Below are 22,453 nucleotides of genomic sequence, written 5' to 3'. Positions count from 1 at the left end.
TTTGCAAAATGGTGATTTTTCTAATTTTGCTATTCCTTCTATATTAGTTGACATTCTTCTCTAAAGAAGACCTTTTCCTACAGGTGATAAATAGCTCCTCCTGAAATGGGGGCATAAATGTAGTTTTTCCTCATTATTTACCAGTTTTTATTTCTTTATTTTTTAATAAATTTATTTATTTTTGGCTGCATTGGGTCTTTGTTGCTGCGTGTGGGCTTTCTTTAGTTGTGGAGAGCGTGGGCTTCTTATTGTGGTAGCTTTTCTTGTTGCAGAGCAGGGGCTCTAGGCGCGCAGGCTTCAGTAGTTGTGGCACATGAGCTCAGTAGTTGTAGCACGCAGGCTTAGTTGCCCTGTGGCCCGTGGATCTTAGTTTCCCGACCAGGGTTCGAACCCGCGTCCCCTGCATTGGCAGGCGGATTCTTAACCATTGCGCCACCAGGGAAGTCCCTACCAGTTTTTAGAATACAGATTTATGTAATAGTTCCTCAAGTGATAGCAAATGAGCCCCCCTTCTCCATTATCATTATAGAATAATGAGCTTTTTTTGGGCATTGTTAGTAGTTTTTTTTCCTTTGAAATTTAGCTAAATGAAAGCTCTTTCAGGCTGTCTCCCGCGTTCTAGTAACTCATCTGTCTTAATCTTTGGGTGCGTCCTTGATTTTTGGCACAGAGACTGTGTCGCTTTTTAATTGTGTACAAATAGCTCCTTCACTGGAAACTTCCAGTTTAAATTCTTAAAATTTGTTAGCTTTAAAGTGATTCCAGAGGTCCTGGTAAATCCTCTGGAATAGTAAAGGATGGAAGAAAAAGAAATGCCAGTCAGCAGATAAGCCTATCCTTATTTCCTGAGGATGAAAACACCTAGTACTTGTCATGTAGCCAAACTAGTTTCAAAAAGCACAGGTGTAGAGCAGGCTACATGAGAGATTTCCCGCTTAATTACTGACAAGGAGATTATTAATATCCCAAAGGAATCTTTCAACTTGGGAGAATAATCAGCCCTCAGCACTTTCTCACTCTGCCTTGACAACAGTAGCAGCCTTTTAATACATAATACATTTTTATCTAAAAAATGTAGGAATAAAAATTGTTCCCAACCTCATTGCTATTCTAAGGTTAACTCATTATTTATTGGCTTTTAATTTTTTTTTTAAGATGTTGGGCGTTGGAGTTTATTAATTAACTAATTTATTTTTGCTGTGTTGGGTCTTCGTTTTCTGTGCGAGGGCTTTCTCTAGTTGTGGCAAGTGGGGGCCACTCTTTGTCGCGTTGCGCGGGCCCCTGACTATCGCGGCCTCTCTTGTTGCGGAGCACAGGCTCCAGACGCGCAGGCTCAGTAGTTGTGGCTCACGGGCCTAGTTGCTCCGCGGCATGTGGGATCCTCCCAGACCAGGGCTCAAACCCATGTCCCCTGCATTAGCAGGCAGATTCTCAACCACTGCGCCAGCAGGGAAGCCCGGCTTTTAATGTTTAATCGTACACTTAATTCAAAACTTACCCAAAATATTTATATTGAAATCTCTATCCCAGTATGAAACAAAACTGGATGAATAGTTTCATAAGTTGCTGTTTAAGATGATGAGCAAAAAAGACAGTATATGCTTGAAGAAGTGGAATTGAAAGCAAAGCTGACTGGTAGCACATTCAATTGGAATAGCTGTTTTCACAATGAGTAGAGTGGAATTGTGCATGTGTATAATGAATAACAGGGATCTAAGGAAAAGAGTCATCCTCCCTATATTTCAGTTTTATAAGCTCTGCATCAAAGATGAGTGGTATTTACTAAGAGTGCTCAAGAGATCAGTAATACTTTGCCTTTTTCTTTTTTTTGCTCACATTCATCTGTACCTGCCCTTCTTTCTGGGCAGTCTCGGATCACCTTCTGCTTGTCTAGGATAATAAAGTGTCTGTTTCTGTTACTGGAGGCATTGAATTTCTTTCCATCCTCAGTAATGCCCATATAGTGTACTATGCAGATCTGACTGTGCTTTGGATAAAGTACTCCCATATTCCCAATTTCCGTTGGCAGCAGACCGAGAGTGGAACACATTGCCTTCTCTATCCCCTTTCTTAAAAGGCGCAAAAAGTATCTCCGTTTTAGGGAAATGAGAAGATAGTGTCATAATGGATGAATTTTCGCTTGACAGTTGACAGTGTCTCTTTTCCTGATCACTCAAGTTTTCCCAAACTCAATCTTTGTTTTACCTCTGTTTCATTTAACGAATTTGATTATTCTCTCCAGGTAACACTGACTTTTCTTATTTTTCATATTACTACTTAAAACTAGATTTTCCTGGTTTTTTGACTCATTTTTCCTCAGGTTTTTGCTTCTTTCTCGTGTCCCTTAACTGAGATTCATCAAATCCAGTCCTAGGAATTGCCATTTTTTCTTTTTCTTTTTTCAGCCTATACATCCCCATTTCTTTAGGTATTAAGTCTTGGGCTGATTCCTTCTGTAAGCACACACACACTCCACACTACCAGATATGAATTATTTTACACACCTGTAATACACATGTGTATTTTATATACACATCTGTATAGTTCCCATCCGTACTTCAACTGTTACAGAATAGTTCTACTTTGATTTTATCACCAGAATCTTTCATATCTACACCCAGAGGCAGCATCTTTTGCCGTAAACTGGGTTCCCTTTTCACCTTTCCCATTCTCCATGTCCCCTTTTAACTCCCAATTTGGTCACTAGGCTTTTTTCTGATTTCAAGTAAAATGCTGTTTAGATTTTCCTGTTGAGGCAAGTCAGCACAAAAGCCCAGGAAATGAGAAAATGTAGGATTGCAGGAATCCGCTGCTGCTGATCTCAAGATGCCTGTAGCAGCATGGTCAGTGAACGACTGCAAGGACAATGCCTGAAGCCTTTGGCAAAAAACCTCACATCTGCTGATGACCACAGCGCTACCAGCTGCCCCTGGAGAATAATGACTTCTACTTCTCTTTGACCTTTAAAATTTTGTGTAATTGTCTCTCGTTGGTGGATTCTCAAAATAGAATCCTGCTGGCAAGGGAGAGTAGGAAGTGCTTCTAGTCCATGCCATACAGGGAGGGAGTAAAAGATGGGGATGGTGTGAAGTATCAACAGGTAATATCAAGCACATAACCTCAGTTCCCTTAATCAGAATAGATAAAATCTCTTTTGGCTCAGAATTGTGGATCCAGCATGTTACCTCAAGGAAATGAAATCACTATCTTGAGGATTTATCTGCACCCCCATGTTCATAGCAGCTTTATTTATAATAATTACAACGTGGAAGCAAACTAAGTGTCCATTGACAGATGAATGTATAAAGAATACGGTGTACATACACACACACACACACACACACACACACACACACTCACTCACTCACTCACTATAAAAGTCCTGGGTATGTAAATGTATATAGAGTACAGTGACTAGTCAAGGACCTTATCTGCCTTAGTTACCAATCTATTCCCAACTTTTAGAAAAGAATCTGACACATAGTAATTACTTAATGTTTATTCAATGAATGAATGTCCATGAGTAAGGGATTGATCATGTGGTGTATCTTTAAATATAATTCTGTTGAGCCCAATACAGTTATATGTGCACTGACTTAGATGTCTGGTATAATTTTAAGTGATGAGAGAAAGTGACATAAAATGATGTAAACAAAGTATCTCATTTGTCTAAAAATTATATATATTTTTCTATAATTAGATAATGGTGGGGAAAATACTATTAACATACTATTAGTTAACTATTAACTGTTAGTTGATACATACTGTTAACACTGTGTAGGATGTTGGATGGGAGGTAAATGTGTTATGTTTTTGTATTTGAATGTTATTTAAATAAGTATATGTAATTTTTTAATGAAAGTAGGTTGTAAGGAGCAACAAGTACCTTGTTCCTTTATTATTTGGGACCTCTTTAAAAATAGAATGGTATTGGATAAAACTCAGAAAACTGCTCTTTTAAAAATTCTCTTTTTGGGGCTTCCCTGGTGGCCCAGTGGTTAAGAATCTGCCTGCCAATGCAGGAGACACGGGTTCAAGCCCTGGTCTGGGAAGATCCCACATGCCGCGGAGCAACTAAGCCCGTGTGCCACAACTGCTGAGCCTGCGCTCTAGAGCCTTCGAGCCACAGCTACTGAAGCCCGCGAGCCGAGAGCCCGTGCTCCGCAACAAGAGAAGACACCGCAGTGAGAAGCCTGCGCACCGCAACGAAGAATGGCCCCTGCTCGCCACAACGAGAGAAAGTCCGCGCGCAGCAACGAAGACCCCACACAGCCAAAAATAAATAAATAAATACATTTATTTATTTTTTACAGAAAGAAAATTCTCTTTTTGTACTAAAAGCATACATCCTCACTTAAAAAAGATAGAGAATTGCATGGAGCAAAATGTTTTAAAGTTCCTCATTCTGCCCTTCTCTTCCTGCCTTGCCAGCCACACATACCCAGAGAAAGCCATTTTTATATATTTTCTGTACATATGTAAACACAAGAGTTAATTGCTTTTAAAAAACTTAACCTTATGCATCTGGACATTCTTTCCATCTTTGAACATAGAGATTTATGACATTCTTTTTAATGGATATGTAATACTTCATTGTATTGACATGTACTGTAATTTATTTACCCCGGCATACATTCTTCTTATTACATCTTCTTTGTTCTTACAAAAGAAAATTATTTAAGGAGGAATGTCTCTCTGTCCCAGTGAAATGTTAGCAAAATAGTACATTTAGTTTGGAGACCTAAGCTTTGGTATATATCTGTTTCTCTATTGTATATTCCCCTTTAATGATTATGGTTTCATTCCTGTATATTTCAGGTCTTCGTATCAATGGAGAACTAATTACTGCCTACCCTCAGGTGGTGGTAGTGAGAGTACCAACCCCTTGGGTGCAAAGTGATAGTGACATCACTGTTTTGCGTCATCTGGAGAAGATGGGATGCAGGTTGATGAACCGACCTCAAGCCATCCTGAACTGTGTTAATAAGTTCTGGACGTTTCAAGAGTTGGCAGGTCATGGTGTTCCTCTGCCAGATACTTTCTCTTATGGTGAGTTAACTAATAAGAATTTATAGCCTAAATTTTAGAGCACCAATAAGTTTTGAAAGCCCTACTAAACTATTAGGGTTATGTGATATAATGAAATTCGTGAACAAGGAAGAACTCTTAGAAGCGGTTTTCAGTTTTAACAAACTGGGCAGGAGAATTATGAATCTGTGTATGGTATGAGTAGAATGGACTGACCAAACTTTCTGTAATGGGTCAAATAGTAAATATTTTGGGCTTTCCAGGCTGTAAGTTCTCTCTTGTGACCCTCAGTAAAGCTGTTGTACTGTGAAACGTGCTGTAGACAAAGCTTAAACAATGAGTGTGGCTGTTTTCTAGTAAAACTTAATTACAAAAAAGGGCTGTATGCCCAAGCAGTCCTTAGTGTGGCAACCCCTGAGGTAAAAGAATCTGTCATCTCTATAATTTCTGATTATCTTCATTACCATTTTCATGATAATGGTTCATAAATATTTCCCTATTTTTAAAGAAAATTACACTATACTAGGTGTGCTTTAAACCAGTGCTTCTAAAATCACCTGTGGTAGAGGACTATTTTTTTTTTTTAAGACCCATTTGCTGTGGATAAGTACACGTAAAGTACCGTAAAAATAGCAGAGCAATGCCAAATTGCTTTCTTGTGCTTACTCTTTTTGTATTTATTTGGACACATATCAGTAGCAAAGAAGTCACAGGCAGGGGTTACTGGACCACACTTGGAGTAGCACTACTGTAAACAGTATTATGTTAATATATTTCCTGCCTTTCCAGTTTTTCTAGTTTGGAAAGAATCAGACTTGCTATAAATCAGTATACTTTTTCATAAAAATATTTCTTAAAATGTCCAGCAGAATGCTTGGAGAGTTAACGAGGCTTTAAAAAGAAATTCCTGTCCTGTTACAGTTTGAGAGTTCTCTCTTCCTGATGCTTTTGAGATATTATATAGCTTATTTCATCGTTCTACAATTCTGATTTTAAGAGAATGGAAAGGAGAAAAGTATATTAACCAAATTAATGAATATTACCTGTGCTCTCACGTTTAAGGTTTAAAATTTGGAGACTAGGTCATCTTCATATCTCTGAGCTGAAAATTTATGATATCACAGTTGTTTAATGAACCTTTTCTTGGTGTGATTATTCTGTCACCATGCTGATTTTGTACAACTACAATCCATTTTTGCTGTAGCTTTGCTTCTGTATCGTTTGTTCCTAGGAATATAAACAGAAAGAACAAGACATAACCCATGGGTACTGAATAGCTCAGTGTAGAAAGAACTCTGATTTATAATAGAGATAAGAAATATTAATTTGTGTATTTGATGAGAGAGAGAGCCATGCCTGTGCATGCAGCATCTTTTCAACTTTGGATAAGTCTACCCAACTGCCTCACTCTTCTGTTTCTTAATCCAAATAGAATTCTATATACTAAAGTAGATCTTGGCTTCTATTATTTGTGTGGTAGAGAAATAAGGGCTAAAAATATGAAAAATGTTATAGAATCAGGAAACTTCGTTTTAATTTCTTTGAGTTGTATATTAGAATATTTATAGTTTAAGATAGTTTTTATCCATTTTAAAAGGAGTGGTTGTTTAACTGAAGACAAAATTTAGCCATCAGGTTATTACCTTATACCTCCCTTGTCTTGCTGACTTTAGTATAGATAAAATTTATCACAAAACACCTCTGTTGCTGTTCCTAAATTTCTTTTTTGCTCAAACCAGGTGGTCATGAAAATTTTGCTAAAATGATTGATGAAGCAGAAGTACTGGAGTTTCCAATGGTAGTGAAGAATACACGGGGTCATAGAGGTGTGTATGAGTTGTTGCTACCACACATAATATTGAAATTACTCTTGAGAGTTAATAAGTGGTTATACAAAACAGATTTTTTAAGACTTAACTTAGATCTACCTTGTATTTGCTCATGGTTATTGACTAGACGTAGTCTTGTCAATTGAAGTTTATAGCTTTTGAAACAGAGCTTCTGAAGAATTACTGTAGGGAAATTGCTAGGTGCATGGTACCTCAGACTCACAGAAGGCGCTTTTGTGAGTTGTTCCTCTAGGCTGGAACAACAACAACTCACATTTCTGTTCGTTTAGTGGTTATCCTAGAGATTTTTTTTTTTTTTTTTTTTGCAGTACACGGGCCTGTCACTGTTGTGGCCTCTCCCGCTGCGGAGCACAGGCTCCGGACGCGCAGGCTCAGCGGCCATGGCTCACGGGCCCAGCCGCTCCGCGGCATGAGGGATCTTCCCGGACTGGGGCACGAATCCGCGTCCCCTGCATCGGCAGGCGGACTCTCAACCACTGTGCCACCAGGGAAGCCCTATAACCATGTTTTAAAAGCAGACACTTCTGTTGGCATAGAAGTAGTAACATACTGCTACTTTACTATATGCAAACATGGCATCTTAATATTGTGTAATATATAAAACATATGTTTTAACTCAGAAAAATGTTTTGTTGATAAGTGAGGCTAGTATTATTGGCTAACCTGGAGGAATACAAATCTTAAGAACCCAAATATTTAGTTGGTCTTTATATACATTTTACCATAACGCTGTTACTTTGGTTAAAAAGCAGTTGGTTCTGAAAAAGGAGATTGGAACACAAGAAAATGCAGGTAATGATATCAACTGCTCATAGTTTGTTGACTTACATTTTTTATTCTTTTCGACCACAGGCAAAGCAGTTTTCTTGGCTCGCGATAAGCACCATTTGGCTGATCTAAGCCATCTTATTCGCCATGAAGCTCCATACCTGTTTCAGAAGTATGTTAAAGAGTCTCATGGAAGGGATGTACGTGTCATTGTTGTGGGAGGCCGTGTGGTTGGCACCATGTTACGCTGTTCAACGGATGGGAGGATGCAAAGCAACTGCTCACTAGGTAAAAGCAATGCAAGTGTCTTTCTAGGATATAAAGTAATACTATTAAAGCTTTTTCAGTGAGTATTTGTATATAACTTAGATCTTTTTATTTAATATGTTGAAAAACGTATCTTTCACATGTAAATATGATTCATAGATTTACCACGAATATAATAAAAGTATAGAATTGTTTTTCTAGTAATGAAGCTGGATTTCTCTGAATCATAAATTTGCTTTCACCCAGGCTCAATTTGTACCCCAATTTGCACATGTGTGAAATGTCTAACAAATTCCCTCTTTGGTCATATTATTTCATTTAAGCTGTGTTCTAACCCATTTTACCCATTGGTCCAAAGAATGTTGCTGATTTTGATTTGCTTAAGTGTATATCTTCTGAGATTTCTTACCGTTGAAGGGCCTCAGAGCGTGGTCTGGGTGTTTTCTTCTCTGTGTATTTTACGTTCTTAGTAATCTTACCTAGCTCATGGCTTTAGATGCTATCTATGTTATTATTTTCAAATTTATCTCTCCAGTTTAGGCTTTCTTCCTGAACTCCAGGCACATATAAATCACTGCCTCTCAATATCTCCATGTAGATGTCTGTTAGACATTTTAGTCTTAACATGTCCAAAACTGAACTCCTCATCTAACTCCTCCCAGTATGTCCCATCCACAGTTTTCTCCTTATTGTTTTTGGCAACTGTATCTTTCTAGTTTAGACCAAAATCCTTGGAGTCATTCTTGATCTCCTCTCTAGTCTAACACCTCATATCCAAAGTCCTTGAAATCTCTACTCTCAAAATGCATCACCTCTTGTTCCCTCTCTCTTCCCATGAGAGGATTAGAACAGTTTTACTTCCTTTCCTACTCCTCCCTCTTGATTCATTCATTCACTGAACAAATATTTTTGAGTACCTCCTAAGTATCAATACTGTTACAGCAGTATTTTGTATATAGCAGTGAACAAAACAGACACAAATTTCTGCTTCCCTGGGCTTTGTATTCCACTGTTTTTCTGAAACCATTTAATAGTTTTAGTTCAAGTCTATAATAGAATTTCTTTTATTGTGTGTCTCTTCTGTTTCAAGAATCCTTAGGTAGCACTTACTTTATCCATTCCCAGGCAGTCTTTATCTGTTGAGAGTTAATTACACCTGTTTTGCAAGAATCACACTACTAGTCACTCTTTACTCCCCATCTGCATCTTCCCATAGCTTGAGTTTTCTGTCCTTAGTCATTTGCTGTTATGTTAGTATCTCTTCTTGATTATTTTCCCTGGATGGTGTATGTGAGTGATAGATACCTCATAGCTTGCTGTCTTTCTCAAAGGAGAATGATATATTGGCTGAGATAGGATTCTTAAATTGTGTGAGTCTTGCTTCTGTTCTGCTGCTCTACAGTTTACACTTTTGCAATTGAATGTCCAAATCTACTCTGATTTTGGGAGGGGGGTAGGTTATATTCTTTGTAAGTTTGTTTTTTGTTTTGTTTTGTTCTCTTATTTTTGGTTATTTTGTTTTACTTGAAATGCGAAACAGTTTTGTCAGGATATTTTTAGATATGTGTTTCTTCTCAGTCAGTCCAACCTGGATTTTAGTAAGCTGTTTCTATCAGATTCAGTTTTTCTAAGCTTCAGGAAAATTTCTTCTCTCCTTCTGGGGGTTAGGGTTTTTCTGATTCAGTTATCCAAATTTTTTGTCCTTCTTTTGTGACTTCACCTCAGGTTTTTTGTATGTGCTTCAAAATATTTCTCACAGTAGATTTTCCAAGTTATAAGTTAGACTCACAAAAGCAACTCTCCTTCAGTTTCTCTGTTGAAACTTTTAAGTTGGGTAATCATGTTTTTGTGTTAGTTCAGAGAGTCTTTTTGTGCTAAACTTGAATTTGTGCTCTTATTTCTTTCATTCAGGTCATAGACAGCTTGTTATTTGTTATTGTCACGTCACATCAGAGCTCTGCTCTGGTTATTTGGAACATTCCAGATGGCCTCAGTACTATGGATGCTGAGAAGCAGTGTCATTTAATTCATTGGCTAGTGTGCCAGTCCCCTCCTTCCTGCACTCCCCTCCCCGTACTCTTCCAGCCACAGTGGTAAGGGAGACTCTGGTCATATGTGCCTTTACCTTTGGTCTCTTTGGGTCAGGCATACTTACATAGTACTGATGTCAGCCTTCCTCCTGTTGAGCTCCTTAAGCCAGGGTTTTGTCCAAATTCTTTTGCTTTCTAGTCCTTATCTAGTCCTTTCTAGTCTTGAAACTGTCTCCAACTAGTTCTAATTCTTTTCTCTCAGATACCAGCGAAGACTTCACATACACTCCTCCAGCTACCTGAAACCCCAGAATACTTTTGGCTTAGGAACAGCAAAGAGATTAGAATTGGGACTGTGGAGGAAGAAAAGCATGTTCCTAGATTCTGTCCTCTGTCCTTGTTATGCATCTCTATTTTTACAAATCAAAATCTGAAACTGATAAAAACCAATAACAACATTAAGTGGTTTAACTGTATTTATGCAAAAGTTCCATGTGATTGCAAGTAAGATAGGCTTCAATGAAAGTTTAATGTCTTCAGAAAAAAATAGCATATGGAAAAAGTACAAAGTCATGAATTTGTCGAGAGACTGCGTTGGAAGGGGATTCCCTAATGAAAGAATCTTAGACTTCAGAGTCCCAGTTTTACACTAGAATAACACTTTTGCTATTCTACTGATTTAGAAGAGAGGTTTAGCCTTAGAGGCTAACTTTAAGGTCAGCTTTAGTTTTACTCCAAAATTTTGTCATTTGGGTAACTTCTTATTTCTCTTTTGCCAGGTGGTGTCGGGATGATGTGCTCATTGAGTGAACAAGGGAAACAGCTAGCTATCCAGGTGTCTAATATCCTGGGAATGGATGTGTGTGGCATTGACCTGTTGACGAAAGACGACGGCTCCTTCTGTGTCTGCGAGGCCAATGCAAATGTAGGTTTCATAGCCTTTGATAAGGCTTGTAATCTAGATGTAGCTGGTATCATAGCGGACTATGCCGCCTCCCTTCTGCCCTCTGGCCGGCTCACCCGGCGTATGTCCCTGCTCTCCGTGGTGTCCACGGCCAGTGAGACTAGTGAGCCGGAGCTGGGTCCCGCAGCCAACACTGCTGTCGACAACATGAGCGCAAGTTCCAGCTCTGTTGACAGCGACCCTGAAACCACGGAGCGAGAGCTGCTCACCAAGCTCCCGGGGGGCCTATTCAACATGAACCAACTGCTAGCCAATGAAATCAAACTCCTGGTGGAGTGATTCCACCAGTAAATAATTAACCAACAAAACCCTTGTAAAACTTTCTTTTTCTTCTTTCCTTTTTTTCTTTCTTTCTTCTTTTTCTTTTTCTTTTTTTTTTAAACCAACTTGCAATGCTGTTCATGGAAAATGCTCAGAGAGATGAGAGAAAATTGAGTAGGATTAGTTAGGAAGGAAGAATGGGGAGATAGACGAGACCCTTGCTACTAAGATGTTACTGACTTTGATTTACAAATCCTACAGATAGAGAGGCAGAAGAGGTGAGATACAGAAAAATGTCAGGCTCTCGTAGTTTTACATTACTCAGAGAAACGTGTAGGCTCTCAGGCCATGAAGAACATAATATTTTCATGGTCTCTTGCTTTTGTTTTTGTACGGTTGGTACAAATTTCAGAGTAGTGTACTTAACATTGTGTTGTAATCCGTGAGGAAGACATCTACCTAAATTATAATTTTTTTATACACATCTGAAAATTCAGCCTATACACTATTATCTAGGAGCTTTATGTTCATAGTTATGAGATCTTGAGGAGCTCTGTTATTGACTTTTTCCCCCTTAATTTGGGTGGGAGGGCAACGTGAATGTGACCCAATAAAGATTTTTTTTAATGATAAAGTTGGCATGTTTGCATGATAAAAGGGAAATGAACAGTATTGCAATGTCTGGCACACAAAATAACATTTACTCCATTGTAGATAAAATTGCACTAGTTAAAAATATGTGCATTGACTTGTATTTGTTAGTGTTTTAGCCTTTTTTGAAAGATATATGCTCTGTTAATGTTGCATTTTTTTTTTAAATACATGCTAGTCTTAACATTCCCTGATCTATGCCTGCATCTTTAACAATGGCCAAAGTGAAGAAAATGCTACCTTTTTTGTTAACAAGACACTGACTTGAAACATGTGCATTTAAAGCCTTTTATTTTTTTCCTTTTTTCTTTTGGTGGTTGGGCATTTAAAGAATAAGGACAAGGAAGAATATTTTTGGGGGGCAAATCAAGGGTCTATAAGTTCCTAAGTATAAAGTTGAAGTGATTTCTAATACCAGCGTTATATATCTGCATTTTTCACATTTTAGGAGGGTGTGTGTGTGCGCGTGCGTGTGTGTGCACGCACTTGCACGCTTGCATGTTTATGTGCTTTGCTTTTTGTTTACACCAACCAATCAAAAAGGAAAGATTCTAGAAAATGGAGCATGATGGGAAACAGTTTTTTACTTTAAAAAAAAAACAACTGAGTCGTTTTCATAACAATAATCTACTGGTAGAGGTACTCACCTAAAGACATGAGGAGAATAGCTGCTGCTTAGGCTTTTGTGTATATGTATGTTGTTTGCTTTTTTTCTTTGGTTCTAGACTGTTCAGTGTATGATTTATTCCAGGCTACATGCTTTTCCTCTGCTTCTTGCTGTGCATTTTCTCCTATTACACATAGGTTTTGGGTTGGGGTGGACTGACCGTTTTTGTTTGGGGACTTATTTAGCAGTATTGAGTCTCTTATAGCCCTACTCTGAAGCCTTCAATATTCTACTCTTTATATTACTTTATTTCTGAATTTATAAAAGCCCCCAAACTGCATATAATATGAGCCTTTAAACATGGGTAAAACTATCCCAGTGAATGGTTTGGAAGGCGTGTTAAGAAATGGAGATGCACCAGCGCTCAACGTAATTTTTTTAAGCGGCAAGTTCCATCTCCCTACAATCCTCTGAAGCTTTTTACCCGAGTCGTTTCTTGCCTCTCCAGTGCTTTTTTCCTTCAGATGGACATTAAACATAATTTCTTGGACACTACTAGAGAGACTTCGAGGCAATAAGATCAGTATTAACCAGCTCTAACAGAGGTTTGATCATGCTTACTTGTACAGTTTTTCCCCCATTTTAAAAAAGGAATGTAATAAAACGTGTTTTTTCCATAGAATTAAATAATATTAAAATGGAGTGAAAGGTTGATTGTTGACAAATAGAATAGTACCTCTGATCTGTGCAGTGTCTCATTTCACCTTAGAAAAAGATACATAAGAGGACTTTCTAATTTATTTTAGGATATTCTCATCTCATCTAAAAGAATTTGACTTGTACAGGGTTATTGTGCGACATATCGTGGAGTATATAAGTACCTCTGGCTCACTTGGTACTTCTTTTACTAAATGACCATACTTTGGAAGATGCACAGTATTCGGGATAGAGAAATAAACAAGGGAGAAGGAATCGCTTAATTAAGTCATCATTCATATGTGTGTAGAGACCATCTGGTTGCCACATAGATTATGATACATGTACTTTGAATAGTTACATGTCACATGTATATAGATTAGTGAATTTTAAAACACAAATAGAACACCCTGTCTATTTGATGAAAAACTCAAGGTTTCTGTTGGGTGGGATAAGGCACCAGGAAAAATGTAGGTAGCCTTTTAAAAAAATTATCAAATTAACCAAGTACATTAGAAGAAGTATCTGAGATTATTTCACTGTTAGTTTTACTCACTGCCCATCTTTTGTGCATTCACACTATGTTAAAACATAGCCTTACCAACCTATTTCTGGATCGTACACTGAATGGACATCTTAGAGTTTAAAAACATGAATATCCTCTTGAATTCCTTCAAAAAGTAAGGTAAAGAATAAGAGCAAACCATACTGGAAGAACCCAAATAAAACAGCCCAGATATTTAAGTGAAAGTTAAATATATTTTCCTATTGTTGAGTAACTTTCTTAAGATCTTTATTGCTATTATGAGAGGTAAAAATATGTATTTATCAAATATGTATAGTTATTTTATCATGCAAAAATCTGATTATTGTAAAAGTATTGTACATTGTTAAAATTGTAATTCTGAATTGTATTTAAAAGTAATTCTTTCTGATATTGTTTTTATGTCACCCATGATGAAAAGTGGACTATGTATATACATAAACACACAAATATGAACTATTCCATTTAAAATTCTTAATAGTTATTTTCTTTTGATTGGTCATTTCTGTTGGCTTTAACTCCACTGAACTTTGAAGTATTTCTGTATATGCTATCAAATAAGAAAATACCCTGGAACATTAGAAAAATCCATCAAGAGACTTGCTTTCATCAAGTGCTTTATCAGACTTTTGAAAAGGTATCGAAGGCATTGAAAGAAGTAATTGACTTTCAAGATCATCTCTTCTTTTTCTCAAGAAGAAAACAAAGGAAAAAGAAATTCTCTTCATTCAGTGAGTCCCCAGTCTGGGGTCTGGGGCACTTAGAGACATTGTGAAATCAAATCTTGTGTTACATTTTTCTCCTGGCTCACTCTTTTTGAGAAGGTTTATGGGCTATATGGCTGGTGAGACACGATCCCCTCCTAAGAAAATGTAGGTGCTCAGACAGGTAACCTCTGCTGCTACTGTTTTTATTTGTTTGTTTGTTTGTTTAATTTCTTTTATAATTTGTTTCTGTCGTACTAGGATATTTTTAAATGTAATATATTGCAGGATTTATAACCAGGTTCACTGCTTTCTTTCTTTTTTTTTTCTTAAACCAAACAAAACAAAATTTCATTTAAGATACATTTAGGCGCCTTTGAAGCTTGGATTTTGGAATGTTTCAGTAGTGGACAGAAATCTGCTGTTGGAATCTTCTAGTCTTCCAGGTTTAATTTGAAATGTTTTTAGTTTTGTTTTGGATTTTTGTGTGGTATTTTATTTCCTTTATACCAATGCCCTTTTGCCATGCTGTTTTGGGGTGGCTGCCTAACTCTAGTGAAAATTCTTTCTATATTAACGAAAATGTGGTGTTTTAAATTCCTTAATGTTTTGCATTTTTAAAATTGTTTTTAAAGAAATATTCTAACTGCTTGCACTATTACTGTTCTTTGCCAGCCTTTTCAGGAGACAAAAAAACAAAAACAAACAAACAAAAAAATACCCAGAGAAAAAACTTTCCTTCTTCCCCCTTCCTGATGATGAGTGAGAAGTATTGAGAACTTTCGGGGTCAGTGCCCTTCTAAACTCCCCTTCCCCCAATAATGCAGCTGTAGAATGAATGGTAAATGCAGCGGTTTGGATTCAGGCACAGCCCCAGCCTGCTGGCAGGTAATTTGATTCTTTCTCCTTTTTTTCATCACAAGGCTAACTTTACTTTCTTTTTAAAATTTCCTTTCTTTTATGTACTTTGAAGGCACCAGTGGGTTTGTAATATAACTTGGATTTCAAAAAACAATGTATAAACATATCTAGCAAATAATTTGGTTATAGAAAAAGTTTTGGGGGTAAAGTTTGAACTGGTTGGGATGAACCCAGGACTTTCTTTGGGGATTTGTTTTAGCCATTTAGATATCTCCATTCCTTGCATATATGTCTATAATAATTTCAGAGTGTGACTTTTTTAGCTTTGTTTTTGTTTTGGGTTTGTGTGTTTCTTCCATTGTGCTACTCTGGCTTAAGCTTTTTCAGGGGTTGGTGTTCCGAATACACAGTGAGCTCACAGTATAAAGACATCAATTAGGAGTGGACAGGTATGGAAAACTAGAGTTTTGAAAAGGTAAAATTAGGTTCTAGGTTATATATATGGTAAAAACTCAACATAGCCTTCAGTTGACCTTAGTAGTGCTTCTCTTTCTGTGGCTTCATTATAAAAGTGAAAGGTAATGAGACAAAAGGTAATAGCATTTCAGTTATTTCAGGAGCAGCGTGATTTCAGAATTAATGATTTTAGCATTTCTGATGCACTAATTCTAACAAAGAGATGTCAGCCATTCGAGATTATCATTAAGTAATGGTTTAAATATTGAAAAGTTATAGGTTTGAACAGATTGGAGGGCATTTCTGAAGCACAAGATCTTGGAGCAGATTAATCAAGCCCATAAAACAAAGTTAATGGCAGGAACAGGAATACAACTTATCCATTTTAATAGCCTTCCTGTTAATACTACTATCCTTTCCTGTCTGCCCCAGTCCCCCTACCCTTTTCCTCCTTTTTCCTGTCCTTTCCAAAGTTTTAGCTCTAATATGAGTTATTATCATTATGGGAGATAATCCTCTTTCTGATAAGGTAGAATTTCAGTGTCAGTAGTCAAGACCTTTTCAAGATGTATTCTCTTTGGATGCCCTATCCAAGGAGGCTGGAAGTCTAGTAACTCACTAGTTAGGGAATAGGAAATCCTGGCTTGTAATGCTGTTTCTACAGCTGAAGGCATAAAATAAGTCATAAACTTGTTTTGTGCTTCAGTTCACTCATATGAGGTAGGGACAGTCGTTCCCCTAAGCATCTTAAGATAAAAATATTTATGTCTTGAACTGAAATTTACCAACAAAGGAATCCTGGCTGCACTCCTGCAGTAATTTATGACATATGGAAGGATCTTGTTCTTTTGCTAATGAGAATGGCTAGCATTAGCATGTGTGCAGTCTGTGGTTGCATGGGATGTGGAGGATTTATGAACCTCCATTCCGCTGCCCCCCCCACCCCCCAAGATCACTGCCATGTTAAAAATGATCTTGCTTTCAGATTTCACCATATTCAAACTATATTAGATGGTCCTTATATAGTATATATACCTGGCTGCTACTGTGGGGTTTGGGAACATGAGGGGTGGGGTGAATTGTTGTTGTTTTAGGTTTCAGTCAGACAGCCATCCCTGTGCCCCAGTTCCCAGAAGCACAGCAGGCCTCTAGGAGCATCCGTGGGAACGGCGCAGTCCTGACATCACCAACTCTTCTGCTCAGGCTCATCCCATAATCAGAGGTCAAAGGGTGGGGCTTGAGATGGGGGAAGGAATGAGAAAGTAGAAACAATGTCACGGCAGTGCCACTGTTGACTAGCCTTTGGTGCTTATGTCAGTGTTTGTTTTATTTTTTAAGTTCACAAAATAAGTTTTTATTTTGGGGTAAAGGTAGTGGGAGGGTGGAACAAAAGCTATTATTACTAGTTCATCATTATCACTAGCTCATTCTAGCATATTGTTCTTTAGTAGCGAATAAAGAATAAATTTGAAACTTAGACCTCAATAATAAAGAGACTGGGAATAAAAATGAATCTCAGGATATTAAAAAACAAAACATTTATGTGGTATTAATTTCCAGTTCTACAACCGCTATTACCTTTGTCACTCTCGCTTTTTTGCCCTTAATTCTTTTATGTATGTATACAGTTTGAGGAAATGTGCATTTGTGGTCAGTCCTTTTAAAAGGACCTAATGAAATTACTACTCTTTTGCAAAAAATATACCCATTGCTTATACGGGCATACAAATGCTACCCTATTTTAAATGTAGGTGGCGTATGTGTTCGTGTTTTAATGTATTCAGAGCCATTGGGCAATAAGCAGTCCAGAACATGAAAACTCAAGCAGGTAAAGCGCCTAACACCCTTAGTTTCTAGAATTACTTTTAAAAACTCCTTTATTGCTGCATCTTCCACAAGTCTTTTGGTAGTCTCTGAACTTAAAATTTGGAGGAGTTCACTACCTAGTTAAAATTTTAAGTTATGCATTTATTATTTGTAGGGACAGGTGCGGAAGGAAAGTAACAGAAAAGGAATGGCTCCTTGAGGTGGCAGCTGCTGAGTGTCTAAATCTTTCCAGCTCCCCCCTCCTCCAGCTTAGCATGAACATTGATCATACGTGTTTTGATCTTCTGTGATTGGGATTTTTGTTGTTTTAACTTGGAGGGGAGGTTTCGGGGAAACAGGAACTTCATACACATGTGAAAATATGAAATGTTAAGGAATTTTTCTGTTTAATATGAATAGTAAGCAAGAACTTTTTCTATATACTCTTCTGCTGCAGCAGAGAAATAAACTGGTAGGTGGCAGCAGAAGAAAGAATTCTTCAGATTGATGGCTACTGACAAAATCGGCATAGGAGAAGAGATAGAGCATGACATACCACGACAAGCAAAGGGGGCAAAAATGGAAACAGGACTACGATCCCTGATCTTGACTCTTAAATGGTAAGTTAATTTCAAGAATGTGTTTTCAATATGATACCAGTGTCCTGTAAGTCACTGTGGTGTGTAATCACGAATGCCTGTAAATTCTTGACGTAGGATGAATTTGTCCTAACTGGGGTACTGTCATTCTTTAATTTGGGAAAAAAATGAGCAATATGTAAAATTAGGGATTTCCAGTATATTGATGCGTGTGAAACCTTTTTTTTTCCCCCCAGCTTTATTGAGGTATAACTGACAGATAAAATTGTAAGATGATGATTTGATATACATTGTGAAAGAGGTATTATCATATCCAATATGTAGACCTTAATGATGGCAAAAATTATGCTATCTCACAGTAAATGTGATTTTTTAAAAAAAATCTGCAAGATAAATGAAATATGCATTGTTAATCATTTTGTAAAAATGAAAGTGTCCCCTTTTTAGTGTGAGCACTGGGGGGATAACTACAGAAGTATGTAATTTGACAATATTTTGTGGTAAAAATGACCTTTTCTTCTGGCTATCTCTTTCCTTTCTAGTCCCATTTCTTTGTCACTGTACCTGCCCATCAGTTCCATTCTGCATATTCACCTTTCTGTCTTGCTTATCTGTCTCTGCCCTTCTTCTCTTACTGTTTCTTCAGTTGTGCTTCTGCTTTCCTGGTTTGGTATCTCTCTCTTTAGTCATTCAGTCCCTCGGGATTTTATTTTTCCAATGTTGTCATTTTTTGCCTCTGCCTACCTATTCCTCTGTGTGTGTGTGTGTCCCCATTTTCATTTGTGTTCTCTCTGGTAAATAGGTCTGTTTCCTTTCCATCAACAGCTGCCTTCAGACATGGGCATCAGTACCAGTGCTGTGATTTTCTACATTTTAGAATTTGATGAGGCTGAATAAAAGAAATGAAGTGATATTTTGAAGTCCCTAGATTTAAAGACTGTAATTTTCCATTCTTTTAATAAGTTGCAGATCCGTTTATTCATTCAACTACTTGTTTTACTATAGTATCTGTAATAACAGATTCAGCTGCTGGCCTACAGAGGCCTACCATAGAAGTTTAGAATTTTTAAAGTGGAAAGCTTAGAGGTAGTATACTATAATCTTGGATTTACTGGTAAAGAAACTGACGTTCAGAGAAGTTAGTAACTAAGATTACAGAGCCAGGACTACATCTGAAGTGTCCTAACTGCCAATATGGTGCTCTTTGCATTATGTGGCGTGCATTCTTCAAAATCTGCTGTACTACTGAATAAGTGAAGTGCTCTGCAATGAGACCGCTGTGAGTTAGAAAGAAAGTTGTCACTGTTTGGGCTTGTGGTTAGGATACTAAGGCAAGCTGTGGGCAGCCATTTTAGGTGGTTTGTACATAGAATTAATGAGTACATCATTTACAGGGTTTGAGAATAAAAAAGTGTCCCTTGTTAAGAGAAGATGCAAAGAGGTTCTTTGCAATTTCTGGTCAAGAGAGAAGAGAAGTGGATCTCTTAGATCTATTATACCACTAATCCTCTACCTCTCCTCTGGCCTACCTTTATTTCTATTCTGGATAATGAATCAATCTGCAACAAAGGTAAAACATTATATTCTGAATTTTTTTTTTCTGACAGGTTAGCAAGGGGAAGTAGATAGTTAAATGGACTTATTGTGTATACTTGGAATAAAGGATTTATCGTAACATGAAGCTAGAGTAACTGATATTATTGTTTAAATACATGGTGAATTCTGTTTTTTTTTTTTTAATAGTATAAAAAGAAGTCACCTTCTATTAAAAAGTTGTTTAATGCTAAATACAGTTTTACATGTATTAGTATGGAACACAAGAATACATGCCTCAGTTAATATGGTTAAAATTTCTAAACTTTTAAAAAGAGTTTTGTCACAAATTTTGGTTATTATATGGAGATGTCAGTGCTTTAGAACTGAAAGAAGCTTGAATCTTAATCTGAACCAAAATTTATTGCTCATTATATAATTTATTGAAAATGTAGTCTTGAGCACTAGAGTAAGAGCATTTAAGTTTAGTTTTGTTTGTTCAGGCATTTTGCTACAATAACTTTCTGTGATGTTTTAGAAAAAATGTTCTTACCTCAATTTTTTCCTCTTGGTGCTAAAATAAAACACAATTGTCTATATTGTAGGGTTTTCAAGGAGTAATATTGCTGACACATCTTTTATATGATTGTATTTTTTAATATGAAATTCAGTGTCTAAAATTGGGTTGACTTTTGTAAAATATAAATTATCTCTATAGTACAGTTTAAATCAATCACTAGGAAAGTATGCTTACATGGATGTCTAACTGAAATAAGTCTCCCAAAACTCCAGTGATGAAGACCAAAGTTTTGGCTTTTGTGTTGGCAGCATCTTGAAAAAGTAGATAAAATAATGGACCTATAAATTGAATTGTTGATTCTAGAGAGAAGAAATTTCAGGAAATAAGAATAGTTTCTCCTGAAGAAGAATCAAGTAAATCTGGGAAGTAAGGTTGCTCTTTTAAACCTGTTACAGGTTTAAGCCGTTAATTTTTAATGAATGATATACCTTAGTATACCTTTGTCAGCTGAGATCACCAAGATGAAATGTGGTAATTACAAAAAGGGTTATGATTCTTTTTGGCAATCTAGACATTTTGTATTTTTTTATTGTCACATTAGTTAATTTTCTTATTTTCCTTTTCTTTTTTCTCATCCTAATTATAAAGACTGTTTAAAACTGTGATTCAAGTGAGCTCTGTGTGTTTCCCCCCTAGGTTCTTTTGATCTCACAGAATGGATGAAGACTGTATGTTTTTTCAAATGGAGGCTAGAAGTACACAGAACAAGGAAGCAATAGCTCTAACCTGTTTAATTCAATGTGCTTTCTAAAATAAAAACACCAGAACTGGAAATGAAATAGCATGGAGTATGGTTTGTTCTTTTGTCAGTTATTTCTGCTCACTCCATTTTGTATGGGTTCACTTCAGTCTGCATATCTAGACTTGATGTCTAGCTCCACATGTGTCATTCTCTTTTTTTTTTCACTTTTTGCAAGATTAAACTCCTTGGTTCTTGACAGACTGATCTCTCTATAAAATATTCTGATATGATTACTCCTTTTGGCACAAAGATAGGCACTAAAATGTGTCTTTGGATTTTCTCCTGCCCCTTTCATCTCAGTTTATCTGTCCATGCTGAATAATTATTGCTATGTTTTTATCTCTGAAGAAATGCAGGCTTTTTTCTGTTTCACTCTGACAAGGCTCTAGCGCACACTTGTCATAGCATTGCTCACTACATTTTAATCTTGTGACTGGAGACCATGTCTGACCTACTTTATTTGAACTGTAGGGGATCTAATAATATACATGTGTATACAGAGGCAGCCCTAGTACTTTTGACAAAATAGGCTTTGTAAGCTTTGACAAAATGGGCTTTGTAAGCAGATACTGATACAAATTCTGATTTTATTACTTACTGTTTAAATGGTCTTTGGACAGGTCACCTTCTGCAAGCCATAAAGGAGTGTTTGTAAAAAAATGGAAAGAACCATACCTACTTTGCTAGTCTAATGTGTAAGTATTAGCTAAGCTATAATATGTGTATAATTCTTAGCACATAGTTGAGCATTTAATAAATACTGTCTTTTAATTCTGTAAATTTTGGTTATTGAAATCTTATTCAAGACATACCAAATCTTTTTTCATCTCAGAATGGAAGTCTGTAAGGTTTTCTTTCTTGATTTTCTTTTTTTAAAAAATTAATTTATTCATTTATTTTTGGTACGTTGGTTCTTTGTTGCTACGCGGGCTTTCACGCGGGTGAGTGGGGGCTACTCTTCATTGCGGTGCTCAGGCTTCTCATTGTGGTGACTTCTTGTTGTGGAGCACAGCCTCTAGGTGCACAGGCTTCAGTAGTTGTGGCACTCGGGCTCAGTAGTTGTGTCTCGCGGGCTATAGAGTGCAGGCTCAGTAGTTGTGGCGCACAGGCTTAGTTGCTCTGCGGCATGTGGGATCTTCCTGGACCAGGGATCAAACCCGGGTCCCCTGCATTGGCAGGTGGATTCTTAACGACTGCATCACCAGGGAAGTCCATGATTTCCTTTCAGTTTTCTTATTTAAGCTCCTTTTAAACTCTTTTGGTTGGATCATTTTATGTGTGCGTGTGTGTGTGTGTGTGTGTGTGTGAGATTTCTCCTAATATAGACGGATTATTCCTCATTCCCACATTTCATTGGCTGAGGAATTTTATATTTCTTTAAAAAACCTTTTATCTCATTTTTTTCCAGGTTTTCCCCCCCTGTCAGCTCATAACATATTCTTTTCTTGCTCCTAAACTGAGAGAATTAAGTAAGGAAAATGCATACCATGTGCCATAAGGAATAGT

The 22,453-nt window shown here is 37.1% G+C and overlaps 1 protein-coding gene across 6 annotated transcripts in view; it reads left to right on the top strand.

Annotated features, from left to right (window-relative positions):
* Positions 1–20,984, top strand: part of RIMKLB (ribosomal modification protein rimK like family member B) — a 53,137-nt gene extending 32,153 nt beyond the window's left edge. For 4 of the 6 annotated variants that reach the window (XM_070046557.1, XM_060306290.1, XM_060306289.1 and 1 more), the window contains 7 exons: positions 4,819–5,049; positions 6,768–6,854; positions 7,731–7,934; positions 10,723–15,258; positions 17,951–18,113; positions 19,487–19,662; positions 20,842–20,984. In XM_070046557.1, coding sequence (XP_069902658.1) covers positions 4,819–5,049; positions 6,768–6,854; positions 7,731–7,934; positions 10,723–11,186 — 986 coding nt within the window. In that variant the 3' untranslated portion in view covers positions 11,187–15,258; positions 17,951–18,113; positions 19,487–19,662; positions 20,842–20,984. Of the gene's footprint in view, positions 1–4,818; positions 5,050–6,767; positions 6,855–7,730; positions 7,935–10,722; positions 15,259–17,438; positions 17,516–17,950; positions 18,114–19,486; positions 19,663–20,841 lie in introns of all 6 variants that reach the window. The other 2 variants (XM_060306288.1, XM_060306292.1) reach the window with 2 other exon arrangements.
* The last annotated feature ends 1,469 nt before the right edge of the window (positions 20,985–22,453 follow it).

The sequence above is a fragment of the Globicephala melas genome, chromosome 10 (genome assembly GCF_963455315.2).
Source record: "Globicephala melas chromosome 10, mGloMel1.2, whole genome shotgun sequence".
Classification (NCBI taxonomy): domain Eukaryota; kingdom Metazoa; phylum Chordata; class Mammalia; order Artiodactyla; family Delphinidae; genus Globicephala; species Globicephala melas.
This window is presented reverse-complemented; position numbering and strand designations above follow the sequence as displayed.